Source organism: Oncorhynchus keta, chromosome 1, assembly GCF_023373465.1.
Source record: "Oncorhynchus keta strain PuntledgeMale-10-30-2019 chromosome 1, Oket_V2, whole genome shotgun sequence".
NCBI classification, from domain to species: domain Eukaryota; kingdom Metazoa; phylum Chordata; class Actinopteri; order Salmoniformes; family Salmonidae; genus Oncorhynchus; species Oncorhynchus keta.
This window is the reverse complement of record NC_068421.1, coordinates 41,364,430-41,377,393: the sequence shown is the minus strand read 5'-3', so window position 1 is coordinate 41,377,393 and position 12,964 is coordinate 41,364,430. Positions and strand designations below refer to the sequence as shown.

General features: G+C 44.1%; 1 protein-coding gene across 3 annotated transcripts in view; it reads left to right on the top strand.

Moving 5' to 3' along the window:
- Positions 1-12,964, top strand: part of LOC118396394 (latent-transforming growth factor beta-binding protein 4-like) — a 74,608-nt gene that overhangs the window by 24,581 nt on the left and 37,063 nt on the right. For all 3 annotated transcript variants that reach the window (XM_052525298.1, XM_052525296.1, XM_052525290.1), the window contains exon 6: positions 11,291-11,527. In XM_052525298.1, coding sequence (XP_052381258.1) covers positions 11,291-11,527 — 237 coding nt within the window. The remainder of the gene's footprint in view (positions 1-11,290; positions 11,528-12,964) is intronic.

Here is a 12,964-nt window from a genome sequence, read left to right as displayed (position 1 = left end):
AGCTTATGCCTGCCCATAGCTGTCCGGGTGGCTCGTCACAGACGATCCCGCAGGTGAAGAAGCTGGATGTAGAGGTCCTGAGCTAGAGTGGCCTTTTATTACATTTAAATTACATTGTCCCCAGCACAAGGTGCACCCGTGTAATGATCATGCTGTTTAATCAGCTTCTTGATATGCCACACCTGTCAGGTGGATGGATTATCTTGGCAGAAGAAATGATCACTAACAGGGATGTAAACTAATTTGTGCACCGAATTTCAGAGAAATTAGCATTTTTTGTGTATGGAAAAATTATTAGATCTTATTTCAGCTCATGATACATGGGACCAACATGTCTGACTTTCCCTTTCCCCTTACGGAGGTTATTCAAGTGTGGCTCTAGCGACCCACATTGAGACTCTAGGCTTCCAGAGAAGACAAAAAAGTTTGAAATGTAGACCAGCTGGATTCAGCTGATTCTCTGTTTGTTATTCCTGAGTGTCAAGAAGATGCACAAGCCAGGTCTCCTACAGTATATCACTGGTCTCAACATGCAGGTGCACAGAGGAGATATATCATGATGTCTTAAACCACATTTAGGGTTATATTCAGTACAGGGTAGTAAATAAAGTGGTATTTTACCACTCTCCCCCTTTCCTCTCTAGCTCTCTCTCTCGCATCTTTCTTTATCCATCTCTCTCTTCATTTCTCTCTCGCTGTCTCTCTCTCTCGCTCTCTTTCCCTCTTTCCTTATCCATCTCTCTCTTCATTTCTCTCTCTGTCTCTCTCTCTCTCTCTCTCTCTCTCTCTCTCTCTCTCTCTCTCTCTCTCTCTCTCTCTCTCTCTCTCTCTCTCTCTCTCTCTCTCTCACCATCTCTCTCTCTCTCTTCATTTCTCTCTCTCTCTCTCTCTCTCTCTCTCTCTCTCTCTCTCTCTCTCTCTCTCTCTCTCTCTCTCTCTCTCTCCCTCTCTCTCTCTCTCTCTCTCTCTCTCTCTCTCTCAGCTTGTTGTAATCTTGCGGTACTCGTTTCTATAATGCAGTCATTCGGAGTGCGACTTCTTTACACACTCGCTGCCTCCTAGACTGAGACATTAAGGCAGACCGACACAAGACTCCAAATCCGTCCAGGGATTAAGTGGAGATTAGCTGCATTTGTTCATTAATAAAACTAAACTTCAGTGACCAGACCACGGCTGCCTCGTGTCTGGCTAATCAGAGAGATTGTGTGTTTTGATACACCGGGCCAGAGTGATTGTACTTCCTCATAGTTTCTGAACAAGCCTTAGTTTTATGTTCTGAGCCAGAGTGCCTTGACCCTAGACGGGAGGCTTTTTAGATGTTTGAGAGTTGAGATGAGAGGAGTTAGTTGCATAATGTTTGGAAATGATGGACGGACGCGACTAGGGCCGTTGCATATGAAGCTAATCACAGCCACGTGTTTCCTCTGCTACCATCATGTCCATCAGCGCTGGCTTGTTACCATCATCACATCATTTATATCCAGGCTCCATAACAACCTGTCTGGTTTATAGGGGGTGGGAAACGAATGCACAAGATGTGTTGCAATGTTTAAGACGACTGCCTTGAAGATGGCTCTTGAATGACCTAGATTACATAATGCGATAAAATGCTGCACCCTAATTATTGCCACTAAGAGCCATCTGTTTAATTGGGTAACAAATCAATTTGTATTGATGTAGACTTTACTGTGAAATGCTTACTTGATATTTATTGGAAAGGATCATCACCTTGCACTTTCCCCACCCTGTGAAGTTAATAATGATTTATTTATTCTGTGGCCTAATAAACTGTTAAAAAGTGTGTGTGTGTGTGTGTGTGTGTGTGTGTGTGTGTGTGTGTGTGTGTGTGTGTGTGTGTGTGTGTGTGTGTGTGTGTGTGTGTGTGTGTGTGTGTGTGTGTGTGTACCGTCAATATGCATGTGTGTGTGTGTGTGTGTGTGTGTGTGTGTGTGTGTGTGTGTGTGTGTGTGTGTGTGTGTGTGTGTGTGTGTGTGTGTGTGTGTGTGTGTCCGTGCGTGTGTGTGTCCTGTCAATATGCATGTGTGTGAGTGTATGTAGGGTGTGGGTAGAATCTAGTGAGTGTGCACGAAATACAATAAATAATAAAGCAGGTCGGTAACCAGGTTAACCTCCAACCTTTTTATGCAAATAAAGTACATGTCCGATAAATAATGTCATGACAGGCCTGATGGAAACATCATTTTTTCGGTAGACTTTTAAAATGTCGACAAAACAAAATACGCTAGATGGGATCTGGCGGTGTCCCGTTCCTGTAGGTTCATGCTCTACAACATCCGCAGAGTACGACCCTGCCTCACACAGGAAGCGGCGCAGGTCCTAATCCAGGCACTTGTCATCTCCCGTCTTGATTACTGCAACTCGCTGTTGGCTGGGCTCCCTGCCTGTGCCATTAAACCCCTACAACTCATCCAGAACGCCGCAGCCCGTCTGGTGTTCAACCTTCCCAAGTTCTCTCACGTCACCCCGCTCCTCCGCTCTCTCCACTGGCTTCCAGTTGAAGCTCGCATCCGCTACAAGACCATGGTGCTCGCCACGGAGCTGTGAGGGGAACGGCACCTCAGTACCTCCAGGCTCTGATCAGGCCCTACACCCAAACAAGGGCACTGCGTTCATCCACCTCTGGCCTGCTTGCCTCCCTACCACTGAGGAAGTACAGTTCCCGCTCAGCCCAGTCAAAACTGTTCGCTGCTCTGGCCCCCAATGGTGGAACAAACTCCCTCACGACGCCAGGACAGCGGAGTCAATCACCACCTTCCGGAGACACCTGAAACCCCACCTCTTCAAGGAATACCTAGGATAGGGTAAGTAAGGGTAAGTAATCCTTCTCACCCCCCTTCTCCCCCAACAAGATTTAGATGCAAGTGGCTGTTCCACTGGTTGTCATAAGGTGTATGCACCAATTTGTAAGTCGCTCTGGATAAGAGCGTCTGCTAAATGACTTAAATGTAATGTAAATGTAATGTAAATGGATCTTTGTGTAGGCAAAATGTGTTACGCGAGAAATGCTTGTGGAAATGCTTTTATGTGCATATACTGATATAATAACCATCATATCGAAGTAAACTCGGGAGTCACACAATGACATATTGTGTGGTCCTCCCACTATGTCGGGAAAGCATGCAGTTTATTAGGCTACAGATGAAATCAATTTATTACTAACTTCACAGTGTGGTGAAAGTGCAAGGTGGTGATCCTTTCCAATAAACATCAAGGGTCTTATTCTGGTGACATGATAATAATGCTTGGCTGCCGTTTGACAACTAAAAATGATCTCGCTCTTTTGTTCGTGCTAATTTCAACATGTAGGATATACTCTCGAGCACACGTGCCAATTCCAGAGTGGGTACACTCGCTATATAACTCAACATTGTTTGTGAGAAAACCATCAGTGGAGTTGAAAATGCGATGGAAACCCATTTAACTTGTATTTATATTCGGCACATGGGAATTTAACCGCAAAATGGATTTGTATGTGCACTACGTCATCACGTTCGGCCTTTGATGGAAACATCTCTGCTGGGAATATGTGCATATGCAGATTTGAGAATATTAGCATTAAAATCTGTCTCCAATTGGATGGAAACCTAGCTAATGTAAATAGTCCTGGTAGGCATTTGATTAACTGTTCAGCAGTCTTATGGCTTGGGGGTAGAAACTGTTCAGGAGTGTTTTGGTCCCAGACTTGGTGTGCCGGTACCGCTTGCCATGCGGTAGCAGAGAGAACAGTCTATGACTTGTTTGGCTGGAGGCTTTGCCAATTTCTAGGTCATTCCTCTGACACCACCTGGTATAGAGGTCCTGGGTGGCAGGGAGTTTGGCCCCGGTGATGTACTACACACTACCCTCTGTAGCGTCTTGCGGTCAGATGCCGAGCAGTTGCCATACCAAGCGGTGATGCAGCCAGTCAAGATGCTCTCAATGGTGCCGCTGTAGTTGTTTTTTGAGGATCTGAGGGCCGATGCTGTCACGAGAAGTTTTATCCCAATGTTCTAGCTGAACTATTTTATAGCTTTGACCAATTCTCAGAGGTTGTAAGGCTCTGGTTAATGAAGAATTAGACAAAGTACCAGTCTGCAATAGATCAACACTTTATTCAGTGAGCGCTCTGCCCCTCAAATGCAGAGCCAGTCTTTTTATACACATACACACACACACCATTTCTTATCATAGGCTACTCCCTGCTTAGACAGGCAGTATTTATCCCACTACCCCCATACATAGTTATCTCGTCTCACAGTTGCTCCCTGCTTGCATAGCTACAAAATAATACATTGCCCTAGTTATAATTCTAACCAAGCTACACACATCATCAGATTATATTCTTATGATTCTAACACATTTCACACTGTTATACAGTTTCAGGGTGAAATACTTTAGTCATTATCTTAAACATACAAATTCTTCTATCAGATGTCAAACCTTTTCATCATCCTGAAGGGGAAGAGACATTGTCGTGCCCTCTTCATGACTGTGTTGTTGTGTTTGGGTCATGATAGGTCCTTTGTGAACTTGAAGCTCTCGACCTCCTCTACTACAGCTGTGTCGATGTGACTGGGGGCGCGTTCGGTCCCCCCCACCCATTTGCTGTCGTCCACGATAAACTCTCTAATCTTGCTGATGTTGAGGGAGAGGTTGTTGTCCAAGCACCATCCTGCCAGGCCCTTGACCTCCTCCCTATAGGCTGGCTCATCGTCGTTGGTGATCAGTCAGGCCTACCACCATTGTGTCGTCGGCAAACTTAATGATGGTGTTGGGAGTCGTGTGTATTAGAGGTCGACCGATTAATCGGAATCGGAACAATCGGAAATCTGTATTTTTTGGGAGCCGATGTGCCGATTTATTTTATTTGAAATATTATATTATATAATTCTTTATTTAACTAGGCAAGTCAGTTAAGAACACATTCTTATTTTCAATGACGGCCTAGGAACGGTGGGTTAACTGCCTCGTTCAGGGGCAGAACGACAGATTTTTCACCTTGTCAGCTCGGGGGATCCAATCTTGCAGCCTTACAGTTAACTAGTCTCATTGCACTCCACGAGGAGCCAGCCTGTTACGCGAATGCAGTATGCCAAGGTAAGTTGCTAGCTAGCATTAAACTTATCTTATAAAAAACAATCAATCATAATCACTAGTTAACTACACATGGTTGATGATATTACTAGATATTTTCTAGCTTGTCCTGCGTTGTATACTTGTATGCTCAGTCAGATACTTAGATACTTGTATACTTGTATGCTCAGTCAGATTATATGCAAGTATCTAAGTATCTGACTGACCGGTGGTAGGCAGAAGCAGGTGCATAAACATTCATTCAAACAACACTTTCGTGCATTTTGCCAGCAGCTCTTCGTTGTGCGTCAAGCATTGCGCTGTTTATGACTTCAAGCCTATCAACTCCTGAGATGATGCTGATGTTACTTGAAGTGAAATGGCTAGCTTGTTAGAGCGCGCTAATAAGAGTTTCAAACGTCACTCGCTCTGAGCTTTCTTGTAGTTGTTCCCCTTGCTTTGCATGGGTAACGCTACTTCGAGGGTGGCTGTTGTCGTTGTGTTGCTGGTTCGAGCCCAGGGAGGAGCGAGGAGAGGGACGGAAGCTATACTGTTACACTGGCAATACTAAAGTGCCTATAAGAACATCCAATAGTCAAAGGTTAATGAAATACAAATGGTATAGAGGGAAATAGTCCTATAATTCCTATAATAACTACAACCTAAAACTTCTTACCTGGGAATATTGAAGAGTCATGTTAAAAGGAACCACCAGCTTTCATATGTTCTCATGTTCTGATCAAGGAACTGAAACGTTAGCTTTCTTACATAGCACATATTGCACTTTTATTTTCTTCTCCAATACTTTGCTTTTACATTATTTAAACCAAATGTAACATGTTTCATTATTTACTTGAGGCTAAATTGATTTTCTTGATCTATTATATTAAGGTAAAATAAGTGTTCATTCAGTATTGTTGTAATTGTCATTATTACAAATACACTGGGGGAAAAAATCGGCCGATTAATCGGTATCGGCTTTTTTGGCCCTCCAATAATCGGTATCGGTGTTGAAAAATCATAATCGGTCGACCTCTAGTGTGTACTGTAGTATTGCTTCTCAATGTAGGCCTATATCTACAGTCAACTTTGAACATTTCATTAATTCATAATAACCCAGACTTGGAAAGCTTTAAAAATCTACCAAGCCAGTTATTTGTTTTCCTATAACCTGAGTAATGCCCCATACAGTACCTTGTATAAACAGGCTCGGGGAAAGTCCCCTCCCCTTTCGTCCGCTTAGCATACATCTGGTTTATAGGCTTGTTCCTAGACCAGGTCATTCAGATGATGTCAACTCGAAGTCAGACTTTTGCACAAACAAGCCCCCTCCCCCCCAAATGCACACAGACCATTACTGGCCAGTCACATGTCCGGTGGGGTAGCATGAAACAGACAGACCAGTAACAATGGCTCATTATCCCCTTGCACCAATCATGTTACATTAGACACTACACAGTGCTCAACTGTGTACTAGTGTAAAATATACTGTACTTGTTTTGTCTTGCCATACTTACAGTACACAGTGCATTCGGAAGGTATTCAGACCCTTGCCTTTTTCCACATTTTGTTACGTTACAGACTGGATTAAATAGTTTTTTCCACCTCATCAATCTACACACAATACCCCATAATGACGAAGCATAAAAAACGTTTTTTTATGTTTGCAAATTTATAAAAAGAAACCAACTGAAACATCACATTTACATAAGTATTCAGACCCTTTACTCAGTACTTTGTTGAAGCACCTTTGGCAGCGATTACAGCCTTGAGTCTTCTTGGGTATGACGCTACAAGCTTGACACACCTGTATTTGGGGAGTTTCTCCATTCTTCTCTGCAGATCCTCTCAAGCTCTGTCAAGTTGGATGGGGAGCGTTGCAGCACGGCTATTTTCAGGTCTCTCCAGAGATGTTTGATCGGGTTCAAGTCTGGGCTCTGTCTGGGCCACTGAAGGACATTCAGAGACTTGTCCTGATGCCACTCCTGTGTTGTCTTGGCTGTGTACTCAGGGTCATTGTCCTGTTCGAAGGTGAACCTTCGCCCCAGTCTGAGGTCCTGAGCGCTCTTGAGCAGGTTTTCATCAAGGATCTCTCCTGATTGGTGGAGTGCTACAGAGAGGGTTGTTCTTCTGGAAGGTTCTCCCATCTCCACAGAGGAACTCTGGAGCTCTTTCAGAGTGATCATCAGGTTTTTGGTCACCTCCCTGACCAAGGCCCTTCTCCCCCGATTGCTCAGTTTGGCTGGGCGGCCAGCTCTAGGAAGAGTCTTAGTGGTTCCAAACTTCTTCCATTTAAGAATGATGGAGGACACTGTGTTCTTGGGGACCGTCAATGCTGCAATTTTTTGGTACCCTTCGCCAGATCTGGGGCTAATGCTGTCTCGGCGCTCTACAGACAATTCCTTCAACCTCATGGCTTGGTTTTTACTCTGACATGCACTATCAACTGTGGGATCTTATATAGACAGGTGTGTGCCTTTCCAAATCATGTCCAATCAATTGAATTTACCACAGGTGGACTCCAATCAAGTTGTAGAAACATCTCAAGAAAGATCATTGGAAAAATTAGGCACCTGAGCTAAATTTTGCGACTCATAGCAAAGGGTCTGAATACTTATGTAAATAAGGTATTTTTATTGTTCTAAAAAAAACTGTTTTTGCTTTGTCATTATTGTGTGTAAATTGATGATGGAAAAAAAGTAATTTAATCAATTTTACAATAAGGCTGTAATGTAACAAAATGTTGGAAAAGTCAAGGGTTCTGAATACTTTCCGAATACACTGTAGTGTCACTCTGGTCCTATTTTCTACGACCCAGTCGATGCTCTCTAGCGTGGACTTGTGAAAAATGTCTGTCAGGCAGATGTGGTCAACAGAGCCCAAAATATCTCTGTAAATATCTCCGTGCATATTTGACTGTTCAAAGAGAGACCTAACTTTCCAACTATTCAAAGCGAGGTGCTATGGCAAAGTTGATCTGGGATGGTTTGGATAACTGCCATTATGATTAGTTTTATTGTTGCAGTTGAACCTCATGATCTCATACTGAGTGCTAGTGTAACAGTGTTACTTTCGTCTCTCCTCGCCCCTACCTGGTCTCGAACCAGGGACCCTCTGCACACATCAACAACTGCCTTCTACGAAGCATCATTACCCATCGCTCCACAAAAGCCGCAAAATCAGCTATTTCAAGGTCTCAGAGCGAGTGACTTCACCGATTGAAACATTATTAGCGCGCACCACGCTAACTAGCTAGCAATTTCACACCACGGACCCTCTGCACACATCAACACCCTCGAAGCATCGTTACCTATCGCTCCACAAAAGCCGCTGCCGTTGCAGAGCAAGGGGAACAACTACGTCAAGGTCTCAGAGCGAGTGACGAAACCGATTGAAACGCTATTAGCGCACACCCCGCTAACTAGCTCGCCATTTCACACCGGTTACACTAGCTGCACTGAGGCAAACTAGATGAAGCACGACAGTGAGTCTATTTGCAAGTAAGCATTTCATTATTCCGTGTGCACTATGCTGTATCCTGTGCATATGATAAATCAGCTTTGATTTAATTTGATTCCAAATGCCAGCTGGTTTGTTTGAATCAAGTTGCATTACTGGTATTAATTCTGTATTCACCTGATAATTACTCTTCAGCTTTCTGCTGTATTAATATCCTTCTCACCCATGTTGAGGAGTATTCAGGGTTGTCTTGCTAAAGGCAGGGGGTGCATGAGGACATCATGGGTTAAGCATCTCTGTGCAAGCTGTGGAAACTATGGCCAGCTGAACCTTCCTTCTCCTGCATGCAAAGAGGGAGCCCAAATGGCATGTGTCTTTGATTTGCCTCAAAACATTTCCCTGTACACACACACACACACACACTTTTTGATTATTTCCAGGGAGGGCTAATGCTGTCAACCTTGAAGTACATACACACACACACATGCCCAGAATGTTTGAGTGATGACACCCATTTTTAAACCACCCTTTGGAGTGAAATCCTCTCAGAACTAGCTGCAAAGCCAGGGGACACAGGAAGTGATGTCATGGGGTTCCACTGGTGTCCCTCCATCATTTAGACAGGTATTGTGCCTCTAAACACCAATAAAACAGCTTCTGGTGAAAATCAAAACTCTACATGGTGTGATGACCTGTTGTTCCATACTGGCCTGAGAGATGTACTCCATTACATGGATATGAGTGCAGTGAAAGACATGGGAAACTTCTCTGAGAAGAGAGGGCTAACGTTGTGTCTCTCATGGAGGGCCTGAGGAGAACTGGGCAGCTGCTCACTGCCTCTCAACAGCTCAGCTGACATCACTGTTTTTCATGGGAGGCACCTGCACTCTTGCCTGGCTACCCATCCACATTGCTCGGGCCAAACGCCACGCCCACTAACGTTTCTTCTCCACAATGAATCTGGTTTGCTTCCTCCCCGACGACTTCTCGAATGAGAACACATTCAAACCGTTCTGATTGGTCCCATTAACCGATGGGTTGGATCAGAGCTGGTCTACATGAATCAGCACAAACGACTTCTGGGATGGTAGGTTCAGACTCATGTATGGAGTGATTGAAAGAGCAGCCAAATTAAATTCAGGATGAGTCGTCATGCAACTTTCTCTCACTCTCTCTGTCTCTCTTTTCCCATTCTGTCCCTCTCTTTGTCTGTCTTTCCTTTTGTCTGTTTCCCTCTCTTTAAGTATTTTCCTTTCTCTCTCCCTCTTTTTCTCTCTCTCTCTCTCTCTCTCTCTCTCTCTCTCTCTCTCTCTACCTAATTCCCCCTCTCCCTGTGTAAACTCGTGTGGATGGATCCGTTGCATCTGGAGGGACAAACACGTCCGACTCGGAGCAAACAATTAGGTCACCTTCTCAGTTTGCACACTGTACATGACCTCATCACCACGGCTACACCACTGCGGGGAATACACACACTGATACACTGCATATGTTCCACACATGATTTCTCCACCGGAAACCTACTCCACACAGCGGAACGCTGCTGCTCTAGACCCAGGGGCCGGACACAGGTTCTCTGCGATAGGAACCTAGAGAACCCCTAAGCCACTGTACTGTAAATTCCTATTGTAAAAGGCTTTTTCCTGACAAAACCACCAACATTTTTCCTGTTCCTCACCATGGCCTCTGGAACAATGGGCAAGAGCATGCCAGAAACTGAGAACAGAGACCTGTACGGTAGTTACCCCGACGCTGACACGCTCAGTGGAGCCCAGAGGACTTCGTATTCAGACGGAAAATCAATTCTGTGCCCCCCTAGGGAAAGGAAGAACACTAAAAATGATGGATCAGTGTGTACTTTGGACAGCCTTCAGCTGCCGTCGTCTTTCCAAGTTCCGGGAAGGCTCAGGGAAAGGTGAATGCCTATAATCAGTGTGACTGTCGGGACCTCGTACAGTCCAATAGTTATGTTTTACAGTATCCTCTCCAAACCACTCTGATGAGAGGAAACAGGTTCAGCTGAACCCTCTTTCTTGATTGCAGGATCATTTGAGTGGTAAAATTACCACAGAACACAAACGCAAAGAGTGTTTAAGAGAGAGCAAGTTTATATTCTACCTAATTAAAATATGGATAGAAATGAACTTGCGCATGTGCAAGCTTTCCAACGTTATTATTATTATTATGAGCATTAATACAATACAGCCATGTGATATGGAAAGCATGTGCTGGTGGGCACAGTAAGCAGAGGCATGGTTTTCGTCAGAGTGCTGCTTGTTTTCCATTCATTGTGGTAAAAAAGGGGGACACAGTGTAAAGATTGTATTTGTGTGCTCTGTAACAAATCAGTGTTGTTTTGAATGGCATTGTTTACAGTGTGCCCAAACGGTCTATCAATTATCCCTGTCACAAGGACATGTGTTGGAGGTTTTCCCTTGTTGTCTTGGTTGGCTAGGTAGGTGTAAAATTGTTTGACTCTGCCCTTGGTTTTGTAGTCGGATTGTATCTGAATCGTGAGTTTGTGTTGTTACATTTGAACCACAACAGGGAGGAACTCTTGGCCCTAATGGTAACTGAACCATAGAAATCACCACAGGACTACTACAGGACATAAAACGAGAGGGTTATAGTTTCTCTAAGCTCCAGAGTTCTATTTCAGTTGTTGATGTCTTGGAATCCGTGTTTCTCCCTCAATCTGGTCACAGTTATTAACAGAGCCATTCTGTTTGTCTCCCTCCCTCCTCTGTTTCTCCTCTAGTCCTGTGCCCCATGTTGTGTCAAAACGGAGGGGTCTGCATCCAGAAGGATCGCTGCGTCTGCCCGCCAACCTTCACCGGCAAGTTCTGCCACATCCCCGTGGCCACGCCCTCCACCAATGACATTGAGAAGCCTCCGCGCATCCCCTCAGTGCTGGCCAGTCAGCAGCTGCTGACCCAGTCGGAATACATTCTCCCCCTGCAGAGCCAGCAGCAGAGCCACAGTCAGCCCAGCGGTGGTAAGTGTGACAAGGCCGGCCTCATTTGTGGCAGCGGTGGGATCTGAATGGTGATGAATGAAACACAAGTTGCTCTTAAATTAATACATTAGACACAAATCTTTAAAGCAGAGTCTCTAGTGAAGGATCCTCTCCTTGACAGTAAGACTGGGATTCATATCAAATAGAAGAAGGAAGAGCTCTTGAATGAGCACAACAACAGCTAATTCTCTGCAAATTGAGGTGTGATTCTGACATGTTGATAAAATACACTTGACAATCATAGCTAACAGCATTTTTTTCACATTTTCAAATTAACCATCATTTATTGCCTAATAATACATTACAAAATTATGCTTTCGTCTGACATTAGTTATCTGTGGTTTGGCTTTGAATGTGCAAAAATGGTCAACTAAGTTTCACACGTCACACAGTTACACACGTCTTTCCTGTAGATTAATTCCATTCAAACTGCACCGTGTGTGCTGAGCTAAAGATGACAGTTATACATGACTGTTTTCCCTTGGCCAGGACTCAACACTCAGTGCCAATAGGTAATAAGCCTTGAAACACGGACAGCAATTCCTCTAGGTCTCTGAGACATTCACAATCACTCATTTCCCATTGTTTTAACATCATTACAATGCATATTGAGAACACTCCGATTCGGCTACTTACGAATACTCTCACATGTGTGAATTTTGGATGTTATGACAGCCAGATGTTTCTGACCAAATTTTATCAGTTGACATACACTCTCAGATGGTGAAGTATATTTGTACTACATGAAGAAAAGACAAACACTGACGTTTCCCTGCATGGTGGTATTGAGGCCCTGGAAAATACACGTCATCATATTTGCCAATCACTACTAACTACGCAGTTGGTGAAATCCGAAGCTTTAACAGTTACACTGCAGTTAGATGACACTTGTTTTAGGATACAATATGGTTGGTAATCTTCTGCTGCTTTTAAAGATGTTATCATAAGAATGCAACGCTGAGCTCATGTGTATTTGTCCATGCTCTATAAAGCCCAACGACATCAGTGTGGCCTGTGTTCGCTCCGGGGGGGGATGGTGAAACACAACCAAAAGTTAATGACAGTGAAATCTAAACAGTGTGCTGAACTCATACTAACAAAAGAAATGTCGGGGTCAATTATGTTGACGAGCTGCTTCCAAAAGTCCACGCTCTGTTCCAGGGCAGGGTGAGTGTTTGGGAGTAGAGCTCTGAGGGCTTACGCAACCTCACTGAGGAGGCCTACATTGATAGAAGGGTCTTAGACTTATCTGGCCTGCCAATAGAGTGCCACAGTATGAGTCATAATACCCATAAAGCCTAGTGGTCAAACAAGGAAATGGTTCCAATCATTTTTCCACCATTCATTTTTCCCATAGGGGATTTAAGAAACACTTAAAATAAGGGCTCTGTTTCGTGTATGCTTACCCTGGCGTGA